At 49.2% G+C, this 19,727-nt stretch overlaps 2 protein-coding genes across 8 annotated transcripts in view; both read left to right on the top strand.

Annotated features, from left to right (window-relative positions):
- Positions 1–2,427: 2,427 nt before the first annotated feature.
- Positions 2,428–3,438, top strand: XCR1 (X-C motif chemokine receptor 1). The gene has a single exon (XM_060164044.1). The coding sequence runs from the start codon at positions 2,437–2,439 to the stop codon at positions 3,436–3,438; it is 1,002 nt and encodes a 333-aa protein (XP_060020027.1). The 5' UTR covers positions 2,428–2,436.
- Positions 3,439–9,517: 6,079 nt separating this feature from the next.
- The window catches only part of FYCO1 (FYVE and coiled-coil domain autophagy adaptor 1), an 86,021-nt gene continuing 75,811 nt past the window's right edge, over positions 9,518–19,727 (top strand). For 2 of the 7 annotated variants that reach the window (XM_060162170.1, XM_060162169.1), the window contains exons 1-2: positions 18,491–18,661; positions 19,118–19,260. In XM_060162170.1, coding sequence (XP_060018153.1) covers positions 19,206–19,260 — 55 coding nt within the window. In that variant the 5' untranslated portion in view covers positions 18,491–18,661; positions 19,118–19,205. Of the gene's footprint in view, positions 9,619–18,490; positions 18,766–19,117; positions 19,261–19,727 lie in introns of those variants that run through there. The other 5 variants (XM_060162163.1, XM_060162168.1, XM_060162164.1 and 2 more) reach the window with 4 other exon arrangements.

Below are 19,727 nucleotides of genomic sequence, written 5' to 3' on the forward strand. Positions count from 1 at the left end.
CTGTAGCAATAAGCACTCTTTCATACCTGCTATTGACAGTTCGTGTTCTCTCTCTTTTTGTTCTCAGTCTAGCTAGAGTTTTAGTACCTTTAAAAAAATTTTTTTCAGACAACCAGCTTTGTCTTTGTACGATATGAAGGGTGCTTACAAACCCCCTGTTCCAAAATATCTCCAGGAAATCCCAGATATTTGTATCATTTCTGATTTCATTCTAAACTGTAAGCTTCTTGTAGGTAGAGTCTATTATGTTCATACTATATAATCCAGCATCTATCATAGCACCTGACATATGTCATTGGTCATTATGGGCTGTTGTATTGAGTCAGATAAGCTCTTCTTTAAAATGTAAGTACCCAATTTCTAAATGTCAAAAAAGTAAGACCATAAGACATAGTCAGAAGCAGAATGGGTTGACCAGACTAAGTAAAGTGCTCTTAAAAAAGAAGAAGAAAAGAAAAGAAAGAAAGTGTTACCATAAGGATAAGTGTTACCATATGGATAAGTTACCATAACTTATCCATAAGAAAAACAGTGTTACCCTAAGTAGAAAAATGAATAAAATCCATAAACGCTAAAAATAAGAAAAGAAGTGGACAGGAAACATGCAAAAGCATATGTATCCCTCTCTAGATATCAAAAGAATACAAAACAAAACAACCATATTAATATTTTCAACTATCTTCACTTTTGTGTTAAGAGACACAAGTTGATTTAACTACCTAAAATAGGATACATTTTGAGACTGCACCTCACCGCTATTTTTCCTCCTGTCCCAAACCAGGAAGTGGGAAATTATTTCTCCAGTTCCCCTCAGAATACAAGGTCATAAAGCCTGGGTTCCAGTCTTGGCCCTCCTTGCTGCTTCCTGGCTTTATAACATTGAGAAGGTCATTTTACCAGTCTGAACCTGTCTCCTCTTCTATAAAATGGAAATGGTCACGTCTTAAGAGAGAGCGTTGCAGGATTAAGGGAGCAGTTGAGTATAATGTGTTAGCACAGTGCCTGACACATAGTGGACGATGAGAGTTCTCTTATCTGTTTCAGGCAGCTGCTTCATCCAAGTCTCCCATCCTTCTCTGAGGCCCTGCAGCTTCATTTGCCCCTCTCTCAGTGAAATTTCCAGCTCTTCAATCACTTCTCTTTTGTCTCCTTGGCCTTCTAGTCTCACTATTTCTTTTTTTAAAAAATTATTTATTTATTTATATTTTATTTTTGGCTGCATTGTGTCTTCGCTGCTGCACGCAGGCTTTCTCTAGTTGTGGCATGCGGGGGCTACTCTTCGTTGCAGTGCGCGGGCTTCTCGTTGCGGTGGCTTCTCTTGTTGTGGAACACAGACTCTAGGCATGTGGGCTTCAGTAGTTGCGGCACGTGGGCTCACTAGTTATGGCTCACAGGCTCTAGAGCACAGGCTCATTAGTGTGGCGCATGGGCTTAGTTGTTCTGTGGCCTGTGGGATCTTCCTGGGAAGGCAGATTCTTAACCCCTGCACCACCAGGGAAGTCCTAGTCTCACTATTTCTAAAATCTCACTAGCACAGAGGATTAAATCAATTTGACCATATGTTTTCTTAGCTACTCCCCTCCTATTGGACACTTAGGATTTCCACTTGCTTGTAAGATACTCTGTAGACCGAACTCCCAGATGATGAAGCTTTCTGCTCTGAGAGTTAATCCTCTGTGTTAGTGGGGATTTGATCTCCCAGATTCTCAACATTCACTGAAGTCTTGAGATGATTTCATAATTGGATTTACATGAGAGAGATGTTTGCTCCTTTTGTGTCCTCTCCTTTTGGACCAGTTCCTGGAGACAGCAAGTTTCCTGAAACAATCCTGTCATCAGGGTTTGTACACTTTATGGGAGGAAGAAAAGGAAGGAGCAGAGGAAGAAAGAAAGGAAGGGAGGGACAGAGGGAGAGGAGAAGAAAAGGCAGGTGGGCATAGTAAATTCTTAGTAGATATTTGTTGAATAAATGAAGGAATGACCCTGGGATCATTAGTGCTGTTTTGTAGATGAGGACCCGAGGTTCAGAAAGGTTAAAAAGCTTGCCCAGGAACGTGATATTGGGCCCCACCTTTGATCTCAGGTCTTTGAATCCAGTTCCACTGTCTTTCTCCTACACCTACTGGAACACTGGTCTAGCTTAGTGTTACTCAAATGACAGTCTTCAAGAAGGGAAGGGGCTTATGACATATTGTAAGTTAATGTGTCACTTCCTTCAAGAAAGTCTTGCTAAGAAAAAATGCTAACCAGACTAAACAGCATGCTTAGTGACTTCACATTTTGGCAAAAGTTCCTAATTTCCTTATAAATAGTTCGCCGCCCAGTAGCTGGAACATGGACTACGCTTTTTTGTATCATGGGTCCTATTGCTCTCTAGCCTAACCACATGGCTTTGAACTCCATGTCTGTATCACTTCAGATGCTCTCAGCGTCTGGATGGAGCCCTCAGACATCCCGGAGACCACCACCCCTTTTGAGTATGATCCTCAGAGCTTTCTGTGTGAGAAGAAGACCTTTGTCTTTGCCACCTTCAGCACCACCATCCTGTACTGCCTGGTGTTCTTCCTCAGCATGGTGGGCAACAGCCTGGTGTTGTGGGTCCTGGTGAAGTATGAGAGCCTGGAGTCCCTCACCAACGTCTTCATCCTCAACTTGTGTCTCTCAGACCTGGCGTTCTCCTGCTTGTTGCCCGTGTGGGTCTTGGGGTACCACTGGGGCTGGTTGTTGGGAGACTTCTTTTGCAAGCTCCTCAACATGATCTTCTCCATCAGCCTCTACAGCAGCATCTCCTTCCTGACCATCATGACCATCCATCGCTACCTGTCCGTGGTGAGTCCCATCTCATCGCTGCGTGTCCACACCCTCCAGCGCCGCGTGCTGGTGACCATAGCTGTGTGGGCAGCCAGCATCCTGTCCTCCATCCCCGATGCCATCTTCCACAAGGTGTTCCCTTCGGGCTGTGATTATTCAGAACTCGAGTGGTTCCTAGCCTCAGTTTACCAGCACAACATCATCTTCCTTCTCTCCTTGGGGATTATCCTGTTCTGCTACGTGGAGATTCTCAGGACCCTGTTCCGCTCGCGGTCCAAACGGCGCCACCGGACAGTTAGGCTCATCTTCACCATTGTGGCGGCATACTTCCTCAGCTGGGCTCCCTACAACCTGATCCTGTTTCTGCAGACACTGTTGAAACTTGGCGTCATTCGGAGCTGCGAGGTCAGCCAGCAGCTGGATTATGCCCTGCTCATCTGCCGCAACGTTGCCTTCTCCCACTGCTGCTTCAACCCGGTGCTCTACGTCTTTGTCGGGGTCAAGTTCCGCAGACACCTCAAAAGTCTGCTCCGGCACTTCTTGCTCTGCCGGCAACAGGCACCTGGCCTTCCCCTGTCACCTCACCCCCCAGGTGCCTTCACCTATGAGGGCATCTCCTTTTATTGAGAGGGAGTTTGGTGGAGCAGGTGGCGGTAGACAGAGGAGCCGGAGGAGGTGGAGCTGAAGGAGAAGCAGGGCAGGAAGGAGCATAGAAGGCACAGCTCTGGGACACGCTACCACTGCAGCGACGGGGGTGAAAGAAGTACATTACGTCAAGGGGTCCTATATGCCCCCTCTTCTGCGGAAAATTTCCCCATCTGGAAATTTTATATTGCCATCCAGAAAAACGTTTTTTAGATTTTGAGAAAATCTTTTAGCATTTATTCTTTCATTCAGACATGGATTTCTTATCCTTGCTTAGTTCAGAAGTCTGTAAAATAGGAAAGCATGCCCTGAAAGGAGCATCCCTCAAGACTTTATGAGGGTCTGAAATTCAACTGTGCAGATGTAGGCTGCTGGCAAGACGGTCTCTCCCCTCCCTGATGGTAGGGCTGTCCCAGCTGATTTTGGAGGGGGTTAGCTCCGGATGGGGCTCTCTGCAGAACAAAAGTAATCACATCCTCAAATAAGCACAGTCAGAAGGAAATCTGGACTCTAAAAACCCGCAGCTGGACTCGAGACGTGTTCTGTATCATAGTTCCAGTTGCTAGCACGTGAACCGGCACTGGCATATTTAGTCTATAATCTTAAGAATGAGTGCGATAAGTGCCATCTTCTGCCGGCATTTATTTGGAGGATGTAAAAATGAATGAGATGCAGACGCTACCCTCCAGGTGCCAACAGTCCAGCTCTGAAGCCCAGATAACCAAACACCCACCTTGATGAAGGCATCCAGAGTTGAAGATTCCTCCAGCATCGCCTCCTTTCCAGCTGGGTATTGAGCTGACATTTCCGATTCATCATGTTCCACCTAAAATGTTCTCCCCCTCCTGGTTGATGGTCCCAGCTTCCCCCTAAAACCAAGTTATCTTTGAGCCCTGCATTTCCTTCCCCTCCACTCCTACTCCCACCACCAAGTCCTGTTGATGTTACCTTCCCAGTGTCTGTCACATGCCTGTGGCTTCGCCCCCAAACCGCCTCACTTCCTCTGCACCTTCCTGCTGCTCATCTCTTTCCCCACCAAGCGTCCTCTGCATTGACATCAGGGTGCTTCAAAACCCTCAGTGGCTCCACGTTACATGGCAAATAAAGCCCAAACACCGTAGGCTTTATTTGCATGTAAATAAAGGCCCCTACGATCTGGTGCCAACTAACATTTCCATTCTTTCTAATTTTATTCCAACGTAAGCCCCCACCCCCCAAGCAGCCTGGGATCCAGCCACAAAAGGCCACGGGTCCTCTCCCAGATACCCTTTTCCCAGTCTCCTCTGGGCCTTTGTCATGCTGGGCCTTCTACTCCCTAACCTACAAGCCCCAGCTGAAATGCCAGCTCCTTCAGGAAGGTGTCCACAACTGTAAATCAGAAGAGCACTCTCTGGGTTGTCACAGCACTCCGCTTGTTCTCTCTAAAATAGTATTTGGCGCTCTCCAGCATGTCGTAGTTACACCCATGGGTGTCCTATCTCCCTGCCCCATCACACTGCAGGCTGCCAGAGGGCAGGAACCTGGTCTTGCACCCTGCCAAGCAGTGGACCCTGGTGTTCTATCACTGTGTACTGAGTGGGAGAAAAGAATGATAGCTGTCATTATTCTTACAATTTATGCTCTTTGTGAGAGCCATGCTCATGTGACATATTCTACCTTGTTTGCCCAGGCTGCTGCTTTATAAATCTTAACCTTTCTTTGCTAGTCTCCACTCTCAGAGCACGTTGCTTATCTCTCTCTGTGGCATTGGGTAAACTTGCCCTTGCTTTTTAGTTAGTGGTACACATGCCTGTCTCTTACACTGTCCCAGAGCTTCACATCCAAGGACATAGATAAAAACCACCCTCTGAGCTTCCCCATACCCCACAGACCTGGTCTCAATCTGTGAACCTGATTCAGCTCTGGAGAGGGGCCTTTGGAAAAGCTCCCCATGTGATTCTGACATGCACCCCAGTTAGGAACATTTGGCTGCAACTCCTCGAAAATGGGAATTCCAGAGTCTTCCACAGTCCCTTGAGCAGGACTTTGCACTCAGCAGGCACTCAATACATGCTTGTTGAATAAAGTAGCTACTAATAGAGCCCTCACCTGGAGCCTAGAGAGCTGGTAAAGCATTTTCCCCTTCACTTCCTGCTGCAATTGATCAATGATCTATTTGCCCCTGGGCAGCCAGCCTTGAAGGAGTTTGAGCTGACTGGGGAAGAGTGAGGGTCTAGTTTTAAGAATTAGGCCTGTAGCACCTGTTGGAGAGGGCTGGGTAGTGCACCCTTGAAGGGATAAAACTCCCGTGGACTTATAGCCAGTTGGTGGGGCCATCACTCACCACAGAAGAAAGGAACAGCAAAAGGAAAGACAGTTATGGGGTCAGAGCTAAGCCTATGAGCTTCTGGTCAGGCTAATCATTCTGCACTCCTTCAAATTGATATTATTACAATTTTATTCAACTTTTGTTCAGAGGGCGGGCTGAGCCCAGGGATCAGAAGAGCTGAGGACTCCACTGACACACCCACTTCGCCAAACCAAAGCAGGTTTTGAGCCCACTCTTCTTAGAAGGCAGGTTTGGGGAGCTTGTATCCCTACAGAGCATGCATGCCCTCACTCCACCGTCTTCTCGCCCCATCCCATTCCTTTACATCCCAAGATACTTACCTAAGTATTCTTTTCAACACATATAGCTGTATCCCTGGGAGCACTTCATCAGTACAATCACATTTGTCTCTTTGCATTTCTAGTGATGTTTTGGCATCCCTAGTAGACTAGCTCCCGGGGTAATCTTTTTAATCCAGAGTCTTCTCCTAATCTAGCTCCTTGGGAATCCAAGGGAAGAGGCACAGAGAAGGAGAGGGATGAATGGGAAGATGGAGGGGCATCCGTCCTACCAGAAAGGGAACCTGGGCAGGACTGCTGAAGGAAGCAACCCACAAGCTGCACCCCAGTGACCACACCCCACATTTGTTGACCACACTCTGCATGGACCACAACCTCCTGCTTTCCCCTCCCCCTACCCACTGAAACCACTGCTCAACCTCAACTGGACCATTGTGGGCCTATCCCTCCTACTCCAGTCAAAAAATGGTGCCCTGGACCCGGTGCTGCAGACCTCCTACCACTCCTGGAGCATAAAAAATCCACAGCAGCTCTGAGGGAAGATCCTCTTCACAGCATTTCCACCTCCACACTCTCGGACAAAATCAGCAAGAGAGAAACCTTGCTGATCTCTAAATAGGAACATGCCTGCAAGCCTGGGGCAGCCGCAGACCTCAGATGACCCAAGCCAGAGTGGAAGTTCCTTGAGGGCACAAACCCCATGTTGCATGTCTAGAACCTCCCTCAGTGCCCAGCAGTGTTTGTGGTTGGTTGAGTAAGTGGATAGGAGACCATCTTTTTGACTCTTTTCTACTTCTGTTTCTTCTTCTCACACTTGCTTATGTCTTCCGGTCAACACCAGGCACCACCCCAGTGGGCTTCCCATGAGCTCTTCTCTTGGGCCACCAGCCCGGACAGTGCCTGGTTTGTTGAGCTCGCGGCTTTCATTTATGAAACCTGCCTGTGACGGGACAAATATGAATTATTCTTAAAATCATCTCATAAAAACAGAAAGCATCACTGTATCATATATGCAAATAAAAGATTAGCATGTACTGACTTACCTCAGACTGGTTATGTTCCCTTCATTTCTACCCAAGATCATTATTTAGGATTCTCAAAAGTTCTCTGCTTATGAAGGATCTGGGTTAAGATCTTGGGTGAAAGGAGTGATACAGAAGGAGGACTGGAGATAAAGTGTCAAACAAGCCCTGTGTGGGTCAGGATGGTAGGAAATTGGCTCCATTCAGGCCTTGGGTGAAATTGTCCAGGAGGCCAAGTCTGTCTTGAGAGCTCCTGGCTTCAGCTTTCTGTCCCTATCTCTCCCGTGGTCTGGCACCTATGTTTTCTGCCTTCAAGTCCAAGGTTTTTTCTGTCTCATGACCCATGGTGCCTGAACAAGTACCTTCCAGAGATCAACCCTCCAGCCAGAAGGAATGATACCACTTCCTGCTGGGAATTTCAGGCATTCTGAAAACTTGGTAGGATATATTTGGCAGGTTTGCAGGGGATTTTGGTAAGGGAAAGAAAGTTATCCTAAATCCTCACCAAGTTATTCCGAGTACAGAGCTCCCCTCTCCACCTTGGGGTCAGCCCAGATTTTAGGTGTAGGGTTGTTGCAATCCCCCCACATCCCACACCCCTATCCCCTCCACAAAAGAGTGTGGCTAGAAGGACCAAAGGATGACAAAGGTGGCCTGGCTCCTTGACTTTATCATTTCAGAAAATCAGCCTTGGGAACTTCCCTGGTGGCACAGTGGTTAAGACTCCACGCTCCCAGAGCAGGGGGACCGGCTTCGATCCCTGGCCAGGGAAGTGGATCCCACATGCATGCCGCAACTAAGAGTTTGCATGCTGCAACTAAGGAGCCCTTGAGCCGCAACTAAGGAGCCCACCTGCCGCAACTAGGATCTGGCACAACCAGATAAATAAATTAATTTAAAAAAAACGTACTAAAAGAAAAAAGAAAATCAGCTTTGAGCATCACCCACAGTTAGAAGACATGGGCAACAGATGGCACGTGGAATTGGATGGTTGCGGGGAGTAGAGACGAGGGTGGGGGTGAGGGAGGGATATGTAGACCTCCAGCAGGTCCCTGGCCACTTTTGTAGAGGGCCTGTTCCGGGCCCTGTGCAAAGGCTATGGGAGGGCCACGTTGAGGGGAGTGAGACCACAAAGCGCCACTCTCAAGTTGGCCAGCCTCTGGTCATTCCTGTGTGGGGAAAGATTTCCATAGGATTACTTTTGTCCCAGGGAATCTTGGCCCTTTTTCCAGGTGACCTGGATGAACCCTCTTGACTGGGAGAGAATGACCTGGCTTGATTGTCCACACAACTGGGAACGGACACCTTAAATGTGTCATTAAAATTATTCCAAGGCACTTTGCAGTGAACTGTGGGAGTCTGGGGAAGGAAGTACCCACCTGTGTCTGTTCCCTTGGCAGGGGGACTCAGTTTTAGGGAGACTGCATTTCAGGATGAATGATTTCCCTTTGCCATCTCCTTCCCCCTCTTCCCTTTTCCTTTCATTGTTTCCATCCCAACAGGAAGGATGGAAATCACTTCTCCCCAGCTCCCACAAATTGACTATTCCATTCATCTAACTCACTGCCTTCTCTACAACTAACTCAGAAAAGATGGCTAATGAGATGCCATAGCCTAAATCTATTTCCTTTCCTGAATTATTCTACCAGATAACTCCCCTCTTTGTGCATTTGTAATGTTTGGGCCATGGCTCCTGACTGGACACCAACAGCTAAGTCCTGTGAGGTAGAAGGGTGTTTTGGAGTCCAGTCATAGGCTGAAGTACTCCAGGTACTGTTCCTCTCCTCTCTTGTGACCATTCATTACTAATGAGTGCATTTTGTTCTATTGAGTGCAGCCTCAGAGTGCTTCACAACGTATAAACAGAAAATGTAACTTATAAATAGAAATTGGGCAGAGAGTAGGGAGGTTAGGAGTGATAGTTCATTCATTAACACATAGTTTTTGAGCAGTGATTTTAAGCAGGTCCCTGTGTTAAGTAGCAAGGGGGATGAAAAGATAGACCATTAGGCCCAGCAATATATAATGCTTTTTATTTAGCCCGATATATTAAAACATTATTGTTTCAACATGGAATCGATATAAAAATGTTAATGAGCTATTTTACATTCTTTTGGAACTCAGGTGTACTTTGCACTTACAGCACATGTACAATTCAACTCAAACTAGTCACATTTCAAGTTCTCAAAAGCCACACGTGGACAGCACTGCTTTCAGGATCCCAGACATACGATTTGTGGACACACGTGCTCCCAGGGATTGCAAGGGTTAATTTAAAGCCGGCTGCCGCCATGGAACCAGTGGGCGTTGTGAGCATCAGCTCTGCGGAGCATGCCGGGAGTTGTAGTCCGCACTCTGTCCGTGGGGTCCGATGGGAGTTGTAGACAGAGGCCCTGTGGAGCATGCTGGAAGTTGTAGTCTGCGCCAGTCTGCGGAGGGGTCTGCGTATCATGGCCGCCTACACCGCGCTCTCGTACTCTTCCGCTTGGCAGCAGAAAGTTTCGGTTCTGTCCCAGCGTGGACCCACGAGCGCGTAAGTGTTGCGGATGGCCGTCCGGACTCATGGGGCACCTCTAGTTGCTGTCGTCTCCGGAGCGGAGAACTTCCCTCCAGGCGCGGCTTGTCACCTGTTGCCCTTACCGCCTCCGCCCTTACGCCGGGTGTCCCACAGACTCTGCCGGAGCCCTTGCCCAGTGCCCTTGCCCAGCGGGCCTAGGAAGCACCTAGGGCCGGTGAATCTGACCCTGGAACCCAGGCTGCCTCTGGTAATCAGTTAGAAAGACAGACAGCCCCCCTCCCCCCTCCGCCCAAACACCAGTTCCAAAACACCCGACGGCCAAGGATCCCACATGTGTGGTCTCAGAACAAGTCTTGGAGTCTTTAAGCACAGGAGGGACAGGTCCCCGAGTTTCTGCTTGCACTGTCCAAGAAGCCGATAACCTGAAGAGGCGTATTTCCTGGCTCAGCTGGGCCGGGACAGCCCAGACCTTAACTTTGCAAAACTCCAAGACTTAACTTTGCCCGGGTCTCTCCCCTCTCGTAAGGGGACGGTTTGTTCATCCTGGGCCATCCCCAGGCCATGGCCCATTCTCTTTACCCAGTGTCTCTTGTGCTTTGGTGTAGGGTTTCGAGATAGCCCCCAGGTGATTGTTCCTGAAACACCTGTGGATTTTTTGGATTGTGGTGTGGCTGCACCGGACTTCGGCTAGGGTCCGTGATATGAAGAACCTAGGCCGGAGGGTGTAAGGGGAGGGCTGAATTTTACTTTTCCTCAGAAAAGCATGTGTGGTTGACACCTTAACTACGTGGCTCCCAGATAGTGCACTTGTGTCATCTGATGCCCCTTGTCACTCTTCACAGTTCCATCCGCTGCCCCCCTCCAGAGCAAAATAGAGCACTCTTTGAAACTACCGGTGTTGGCCGCAGCCTCTCTGTCCCTGTGCCTGTCTTACCACAGCAGTTTCCTTTCCCAACAGAGAAATGGGTCAGGGGCTCTTTGAGGGCAGAGGATCAGGCGTTAATCTGCTCACTGCTCTCCTGCCACTTCCAGCCTTGTGCTCTGTAGCAAGCTTAACTCCCCTGCCATCTGCCTAATGCGGGCTGCTGGGTATTGTAGCTGGGAAAGAGCTGTCACGCTGAGGTTCTGCTTTCAGTGGCTCCCACCCCTCTGAAGTGGGCCCATGTTGAGTAGATTCCACTTGACCCTCCCTCCCTTGAGAGCTACTGTTCAGAAATTATTGAATGCCCTGTACCAGTTTTGAGCCGTTATTATTAATCACCCTGGAAATCAGAGTTAATTGTCTCAGTGATGGGACGGGGCCTTCTTTGATTAAAAGAACGTGAAAAGGCTGTAGGAAAAAGATTTTCTGTTTCTGTTAAAAGTGTTCTTTGCGTAATGCTTCATTTAGTTTTTAATTTGGGAAAACAAACATACAGAATCATTGAAAGAATTGTATAGAGAACATATACCCACCTGTTAGATTCTACAGTTAATATTTTACTCCAGTTATTTTTGTGTTGCTTTAGAGTCGATCCTCTATAATATTTTACTCCAGTTATTTTTGTGTTGCTTTAGAGTCGATCCTCTAGCTACTCTTTGGATGGTCTTTGCTCCTTGTGACTGGTTTTGGGACACCAGCATGGGTTCAGGAGCCATGCTTTTAACCTGGTCCTTCTGGGATGGAGTGGCCCCCACAGATGTTTGTGACAAGAGGAACCACCCAAAACAGCACAAGATCAGAGCAGTTGGTAACTTTGTCCCATGTTGGTCACTGAGACTGTGGGCTGCTGCCTCTAGAACATACAATAGGCACTCAGGAATGGCAGTCCCCGTCTTCCCTTTAGGGGAGAGGCTTGGCTAATGGGTAACCTGCATTTTCTGGTGATTCCAAGGACAGCTTTGGTGACTCAAAACCAAAGTGTCTTTAAACGTGAGGCAGAGGAAGCGTATTGTGTAGCTGTGGTGTCATGGTGAAAATCGCTGATAGGAACTCAAAGTCTGGAGCCACATTCACTAGCCTGCCCGGGCAGCAGAGCAGGTAAGATTCGTTAACCAGAGGCCGCCTGTGAGCAGAGGTGATTCGAGTTTGGCCTTGTGAACATCTGTTCACCTAGTGGATGGATGTCATTGTGTTGCTCAAAAGATAAACAATATTTCCTGTTTGTGATCTCAATGCCAGATTTTTTTTTAAGCTTTTGGTTGGTTTAGTAGCCTCTGTTTGAACACCTAAATCAATCAGTAGGGTGGGTTTGGAACTGTTCCATGGGGCTCTGTTTATCATGCTGTTTTTAGATGTGTTACTGTACTGTCCTCATAAGAGCTTCGGCCTCAGAGTGCATGGGCTCCCTGGCTTTTACAGGATGAGGATGACAGAACTGTGCTGATTTGGGCAGGAGGTGTTTCTCCCTCTTCCTCACTTTGGAGCCAGTCAGCCTGGTGGTTTTAGTGGCCGCCGGTGGTCCTTGCTGTTCTCTGTGGCATTTGGAAGAAACCAGGTGCCTGTTTCTAGTTGGGTCAGATCCTCCTCGCAGGGATGAGGATGTGCGTGCCGGTGTGTTTCGGAGGACAGACTTAAGGAGAGTCTGTGGTCTGGGTATAGTCCTGTGGCAGTGTGGCTGGTTTCAGAGCCCAAGGGCAGGTCCGGCTAACCACCTCAGGAGCCTGGGGTACTACACCCTTGGCCTGGGGCAGAAAACCGAGTTAGGGGAGCCCTTGGAATCCAGAAGAAAATCCTGAAGGGAAAAAGCATTCCAAGCAGGCCATCAGTCTACAGAGGGCTAGGCCAAGAGGAGGATCCCTGTAAGAGGTCCAGGGTGGGCTGGCAACTGAACCAGAGGTGGCGGCTTAATGTGGAGCTGGAAGGAACTGTAGCCCCAGGTGCTTTTTGCAGGGCATCTACAGCCTGGGTCAGGAGCGGGGCCTAGAAGCCTCAGCCAAAGTTAACCACCGAGAATGTCTGTTCTTCTCCTTGCACACCTCCTCCGTGGAGGAAGGTAAAGGGTAACCTCTCTCCACTGTATCTGAAACACACACACACACACACACACACACACACACACACACACACACACACACACACACACACACACACACACACACACACACACACACACACACAGTAGGAAGAGGTCAGTACTTTGAACTAAATGTACCATGGGGCTCACCCAGTCATGGCATAATCTTTATCGCATTATTTGTTACATGATAGGGAATGGAAATTTCACAAGATGAATCTGATTCTGCATTCTGAATAGGGTCCAGCTTGGCAGGACTCAGCTGTGATTGAGAGAAGAGAAGACACTTTCCTTGCCCATTGCTTCCTGGATGTTTTCTCTGGGCTTTCCAGTGGCAAGACCTCCGCCCTGCACCCCCAAATGTGGATATGTGGCTCCTTCCTGAGCAACTGCCCACCTTCGTAAAAAAGATAGCTTTCTCCAAGCCCAGAAGCAACACCGCACAACCACAAATCCCTCTTGACCCTGCTCTCCTGGGTCAGCAGACTGGAATCGGGGCCAGTTTTGTGTATGTTCCAGGGGGAGTGACCAAGAGACCTGGAATTGTTGGTGGGAGGGAGGGGGCCAAGAGAAGTTTCAAGAAGTGATGGCAAAGTCTCAAGTCTTCATTCCCTTTAAGAAAGAGAAGATTACAAGCAAGGAGTGGTTTGGGCGAGATGACCCAGGCCTGCAGTTGGTCAGCCCTTTAATTATAGGTCTTTAATTATAATTGTGTCGCCTAATGAGCCTTTGTTCACGTGTGCTGAAATCTTGGCCTCTGAGCTGGCCTCTGATAAACTCTTGAGCACTCTCCTGGGCACCATCTAGAAGCTCTGGTGAGGGCAGTCTGCCTGACCACTGACCGTTTCAGCACTGAGCCCCAGGACCTCCAGGCCTTCACAGCTGCAGGTACCAGCCAAGTGCCCCCTTTCCATAGGTGGTAACTAGATAGATGCTGTTGGGTGTGCTGAACCAGGCCGAGGCAATGGACTCTTCGGAAAGGCTTCCTGCTTTTGACTGGTCTGAACTGTCCTTGTTAACATTCTTTCCCAGTCAGGGTGGAGTTGACAACGTGCATGCCCCAGCTTGTTTGGGAGTCGGGAAGGAGCCGACTGTATGGTGCCCTCTCTGGGTCATGTCTTAGCTATTGTGTTGGGAGCAAGTATGGCAAATTTGGCAGGCAGGGCAGGGTTGTCTTCTATGCCCCAGACCTCCTCCTCCCCTTCTGATCCTTCTTTCCTTATGTGGCTACTCAGATGCTGTTGTCAACTGAAAAAAAAATACACAACATGAGAGCCGTGGGTTAAGTTTTGTTAAGGGGGGGAAGGTCAGTATATATGGTTTTAGTGAAGGGGGTACGTGCAGTCAGTCACACATTGTGGCAAGGCTTGCTGCTAGTCACGAGGAGCAGATGTCACTGTTAATGATTTGAGTGCTTTTCTGTATACGAGAAGATGGAAGAATTTAGGCTCGTAAAATCTTCTCCTGAAAATGTCGAACTATCGGAAGGCTTGTTCTGCCAGTTTTTCCCAGAGCACAGAGTGCCTCATTCCTGATCTCCACCCTGAACTCCTTTCAGGATGTCTTGAAGGTCAATGGCTGCAGTGGCTTAATCCTTGTAGAGGCAGATGGCAAGTGGCAATTTCAGCTGGCACTGTGTTTCTCCTGCCAGAGCCAGTTTGGGGGCAACATCATGAGTATTAGTCATTTGTACCATAGTGTAAAGAAGTTTCCATGAGTCAGCGTCTTCGTATCTTAATTTGGGACTGAACTGCCGTCTCTGTTGTTTAAGGCACATCTAGGCAGGTATGGGAGGAATTTGGAGGTCAGGGAAGATCCTTTACCTCTAAAATAATACATAGGCTGTGACGAGGAACCCAGGTAACAGTACCAAGTAATAAATAAGAATTTTTAAAAACGCGTTTAGTCCCTTTTCCTCTTTACCAGAAGATTGGATGTTTTCAGACATTCTGGATAAGCTTAAACATAATTTTGAGTTGTTGGCAAGAGAATCCAGTGTTCCCCCAAATTTTATAAAATGAATTTCTCTGGTATTTGAAAGAGCTTGCTAGAGACAGTGATGGAGGTGTTCACAATGTCATGCAACAAGGACCCTGGGTTGATGGAGGTGATTTGCACTTTGGGGGCCTTGCAAGGCGCTGGAGTCCTGGAGCCCATGGCGGTGTGGAGTGTCTCCTGAGTTAGGAGAGCAGGTTGCCAATGGGTTGTAGAGGTCAGGATCGCACTGGTCCATGCCAGAAGTCTGTGATTCCCGTAATATAATAGGAAATATATATTTGATCTCTTACCCTGGTTCCTGGCACAGAGCTTCCAAAACTCTTGGAATTTCCTGAGTAATAGGAGTGTCTTTGTTATTCATAGCAAAACCCTTTCAACCATAAGCATAACCATATGCTACTAAGATGACTCTTCATGGGCCCCTGGATAGATAGCTTCTGCCTGAGGGCTGGTTGCCAGAGGACTTTCAGCCCCACCCTTAGACCCCTCTGGGGAGTGGAGAGGGGCTGAAGGTGGCATAAATGGCCAGTGGCCAGTGATTTAATCAGTCATGCCTATGTAATGAAACCTCCGTAAAAACCTCAGATGACAGGATTCTGAGAAATACTGTGCTGATGACACATTGAAGTACTGGAGGGCGCAGAGCTCTGAGCGTATGGAAGCTCCCACCCCACCCCCCTTATCTTGCATCTCTTGCATTTCACTGTTGCTGAATTGTGTCCTTTAAAATAAACCAGTTATAGTAAAATGTTTCCCCAAGTTTTGTGAGCCGTTCTAGCAAATTATAGAACCTGAGATGGGGATTTTGGGAACCCCAGTTTATAGCTGGTTGGTCAGAGGTACAGGTAGTGACAGGTACTGGGACCTGTGACTGGTGTCTGAAGCCGGGGCAGTCTTGTGGACTGAGCCTTTAACCTATGGGGTCTGCACTGGCTTCAGGTAGTTAGAGTTATAATTGAATTGAGAGACTTCCCTGGTGGTCCAATGGTTAGGGCTCCACGCTTTCACTGCCGAGGGCACGGGTTCAATCCCTGGTCGGGGAACTAAGATCCCGCAAGCCCTGCGGCATGGCCAAAAAGAAAAAGAATTGAATTGAATTGTAGGACACCCATTAGTGTCAACTGGATATCGGTGTGGGGGAAAAAGCCACACATTTGGTGTCAGAAGTGTTGTGAGTAAAAAATATCTCATCCCTAAACCAAAGGGCAGGCTTATCTAGAGACACAAGGAAGTTGACCAAGGAGTGGAGAGAGACTGTGCCCCATTCTGTGTCTTTTGAAGTTTAATAATAACCTCAGGCCCAGGAAAAGGGAGGCCAGAATGCGAAGAGTCATTCTTTCAAGTCCATGAAAATAGCATTCCTGTGGTGACCATTTGCCTCCTGAAAACCTGTGAGGTGGTGACCCACAGCTGTGGTGGGTCACTGTGTAGTCACTGTGCCCTATAGGCCCAGCAGCGGTTTCTCAGGGCTCATCTTGGTGGTGAGGCAGAGGGTCTTCGGAAAATCAACTTGTGTAATCAGTGGTTGGGCACAGCTCACCCGGTGGCCTGGGAACTTGGCCTCAGCGGAGGGAGGCACGCCGAGGCTCAGGTGGAGAAGGCCTCCTGGGCTCGGGCTGACACTTGCGGCTTCACCAGAGTGCCAAGAAGTCTTGAAGGAGCATGTTTCTACCTGTTCAGGCTCGTCATTCCAAGATGCCAGTTTGGTTTACAGACACTATTGCCCTTGTGCCAGGCTCCAAAGAGGGCTGGTTTCTAGGAAATCCAGCTGGTCTTATAGTTCATGCGTTGTCCCAGCCAGAGCCTGGATGACTAAGAATCTGTTGTCGTTAGTGCTTCCTTTCCAGGCTCCGCCCTCTCTGTCATTTGCGAGTCTCAGCCTAGTTTTAAGTGAGTAAACACAGAGACCCAGTGGACTCATGGGGTATAGGTTATCTTCTTACAAGATTATTTCTTCCCGAAGGTACAAAGCTCTCTGGTGACCATAGTCAAATAAGGGGAGTGCAGGTAGAGAAACAGCCTCTACACCTGCTGTGCCCTCCACCCTGGTGCCCTTTCCTCCTCAGGTCTCTTCGATGACCTCCTGTTCATCACCCAACTAAGTTGCCATTACTGAGAGTGTCCACCATCCTCTCCCTTCCCCCAGCAGAAGGAAAGTTCCCTTCCTCAGGTCCCATTGCATCTTGCTAAATTCATACCAATGCTGCTCTTTTGTTTGCTGAGATAAGATGTACAGTATGTGAGTTTTGACAAATATGTATTCGTCAAATATATACAGTCATGTAACCAACACCATAATCACGACACAGAGTAGAGTTGCCCACCAGAATTTCTGCATACTCTCTTGTAGTCAAACCCTCCCTTCCCCCTCAGCTCCTGGCACCCATGGATCTGATTCCCCCCCAGTGTTTTGCCTTTGTAAGAACAGGATGCAGATGGAATCATAAAGTAGGTAGCTTTTCAGTCTGGCTTCTTTCACTCGGCAAACATCATTTGTTGTGTGTATCCCTGGTTCATTCCCTCTCCTTGCTGAGTACCCATAACTTTTTATTCATGTCTCTGCATGGACCTCTTCTGCCATATCCGCATATCTGGATGCTTTTCTGTCTGTCTTCTTGGTGCACAGCCGAGCTCCTCCAGGGCTGGATGGTGCCTTGTTGCCCCAGTATCCCCAGGCTGCACTTGACCGTGTGGTGCCGGGACAGCTGTGCATTGACAGTGATGATCCTTGGTCCTCTCCTCCTCGCTGGGGGAGGAGCCAAGTGTCTGCCCAGGCAGCAGAGCCCCTGCAGAAGTCTGGCCCATCCTGGGCTCCTGCTCTCTAGGGCCCTGGCTGGTCCCTGCTCAGGCTCTGTGTTCAGCAGCTGACCTAGAGAGCCGCCCAGGGATGGGCAGGCTGGCTTCTGGTAAATCACACCCACCCTCGGTTTGGTGTCTGTGATGGCAGGTGCCAGCACTTGCTAGGGACTTGGGCGGAGTCTTTGTGGATGCCCTGACTCTCTGGCGCTCCATGTCACGAATTACTGGGAGTGTGGTACAGGTATGTACCTGTCTAGTTCCTCCTAGGCTGGAGAAGCCCTCTTTGGGCCTTGTTTTCACTGACTCACAGCTGCACTGGCTTGTGAGTTAAAAACAGGCCTTGGCATATCTGCCCCATGACAGGCCCTCCCCAGGCCTCAGGCTGACCTGGAATGCTTGTGTAAATATTTGGAGGAACTTGAGGTTGGCGACCATTTCTCCCCCTGGATCTTCTTGCCTTGTCTCCTAGAGCAGTAGGGCGAAGAGCGTGGTGGGAGAGTGAGGACCAGTTCATGTTTGAAACACTCAAGGTGGTGGCACATTTGAGAGGCGCTGGAGTTCCGGGCAGTTCCTAGAAGCCAGTGGAAGTGGTTGACATTTGCTGTAGTGACAGTGGCTCCGTTGTAGAGCCAAAGGGGTTGAATTCAGACTGACCAGAGTTCACATCACGATTCCCCTCCCTACTGGCCCGGGGCCTTAGACAAGTTGCACAGCTTCTCTGTATGCCAGTTTCTCCCTTGTACGTTATCTGTCTCCCAGGGTGCTGCTGAGAATTAAAATGAGTGAGTGTGTAAAGCACCTAACAGGCCCAGTGCGCAGCAGGCCCTCGTCTAAGGGGTGGCTACTAAGGCCACCTCTAGTCTTGCCAACTGCTTTTGCCAGCAAATGTTACGCCTTTGCAGCAGACATCTAAGGAAAGGGTTAGAGGTTCTGAAGGGAGAATATGGTGGTGTCCAAGTGCGTGTCCAGACCTCCTTCCGTTGCTGCTCGTATCTCCTCCTCTTTGTTGGTCTCCAGCCACCTCTGTGTCCTTAAATCACTTCAGCAGCTGCCCAAGTAGCGATGGTAACTCGGGACTCACCAGCCGTGAGAGAACTGTAACCGAGCTTAAAATAGAGACTGCCCTTGACTGGTCCTGAGGGCTGCGCAGGCCCCTGACGGCCCCTGGTGTCTGCCCTCCCAAGCCGAGCGGGACTCTGGTGGCTGGAGGCTGCAGACCTCCCTGAGAGGCAAGCCAGGCTCTCCTTGGTCCGGAAGCCCTTAGGGTACGTGTCCTCAGCCTCAGGCCTCCACCGCTGCCTGGGGAGGGGGGAGGGCCCGGCCTGGAGGAGATGGCCGATTTGGTGTGGTGGCACCTTAGGCTTAGCAGGTCAGTGAGCGGGGTTGGACTGGTTCTGGCCTTGGTGTAGGGGGGTGGGGGGAGCCACTGGGAAGCGTTTTTAAAGGTGGAAAGTGCGGCAGGCCTGCCTAAGGGCAGACTAGGAGGGGAGCTCAGAAAGAATAGGTCATGCTATTTAGTTGATCTTGCTTCTTTTGAAGCTCCCAACCAGGTCCCTGTGTCTGAACATAAGTGTATCAGAGAATGCCCACAGAGCAAGGCCCACACAGAAAGGTCAAGCCCTTCCCATTGAGGGAAGATGCCCAGATGGGGCGACTTTGTGCCCAGAGCAGTGTGCCTCTACTGCTGTCTTTAAACTGTGTCTGTGACCGCTCCTGTGCAGGTGCCACCTCGGCGTCTGACCACTGCTGAGCGGCCCCAGGCAGGAGGCCCACAGCCAGGAAAGGCGGCCCCTGACGGTCCCGGTTACCATGGCGTCCACCAGCGTGGAGAGCCAGCTGCAGAGAATCATCCGCGATTTGCAAGGTACGGCTTGGCTGCAGGGCACACCGAGCTTGGTGTTGAGAGAGCTGTGACTGTGCTTTTGCTGTTGCCAGCTGAAATTAGCCCTGTGATCTGTGTTTACACCGAGAGTAATCGGAGCCCTCGGGACACGTCATATTGAAATATTTGGGGCTCAGATGTCTGCCCTGTTAAGGCTGGGAGACCTTGCCTGGCCCTCCTCTCAGGCACTGTAAAGGCACTTTGTAAACAAAATCAAATACCTCTTTCTGGCTCTGGGTCTGATTTCTGTGTGTGTGTGTTTGTGTTTTCAAACCACCCGTTAAGTCTTTGAATTGTGAGTCTCTGGGAGACGGCGGAATTGGCTCATTTGCAGAGATATTCTGCCTCCTTCTAAGCAGGAAGACGAGACACCCATCTTGCTTGTTTTGCTCTTCCACCTGGTTCCGGGTGGGACTCACTCCAGTTCTGGGCCTGCTGCCCCCCAGACT

This window comes from Lagenorhynchus albirostris, chromosome 10 (assembly GCF_949774975.1).
Source record: "Lagenorhynchus albirostris chromosome 10, mLagAlb1.1, whole genome shotgun sequence".
Lineage (NCBI taxonomy): Eukaryota > Metazoa > Chordata > Mammalia > Artiodactyla > Delphinidae > Lagenorhynchus > Lagenorhynchus albirostris.

Bases quoted from the DNA above. Each gene is read 5' to 3' on its own strand.
- XCR1 (XM_060164044.1), top strand. From the start codon at position 2,437: ATGGAGCCCTCAGACATCCCGGAGACCACCACCCCTTTTGAGTATGAT.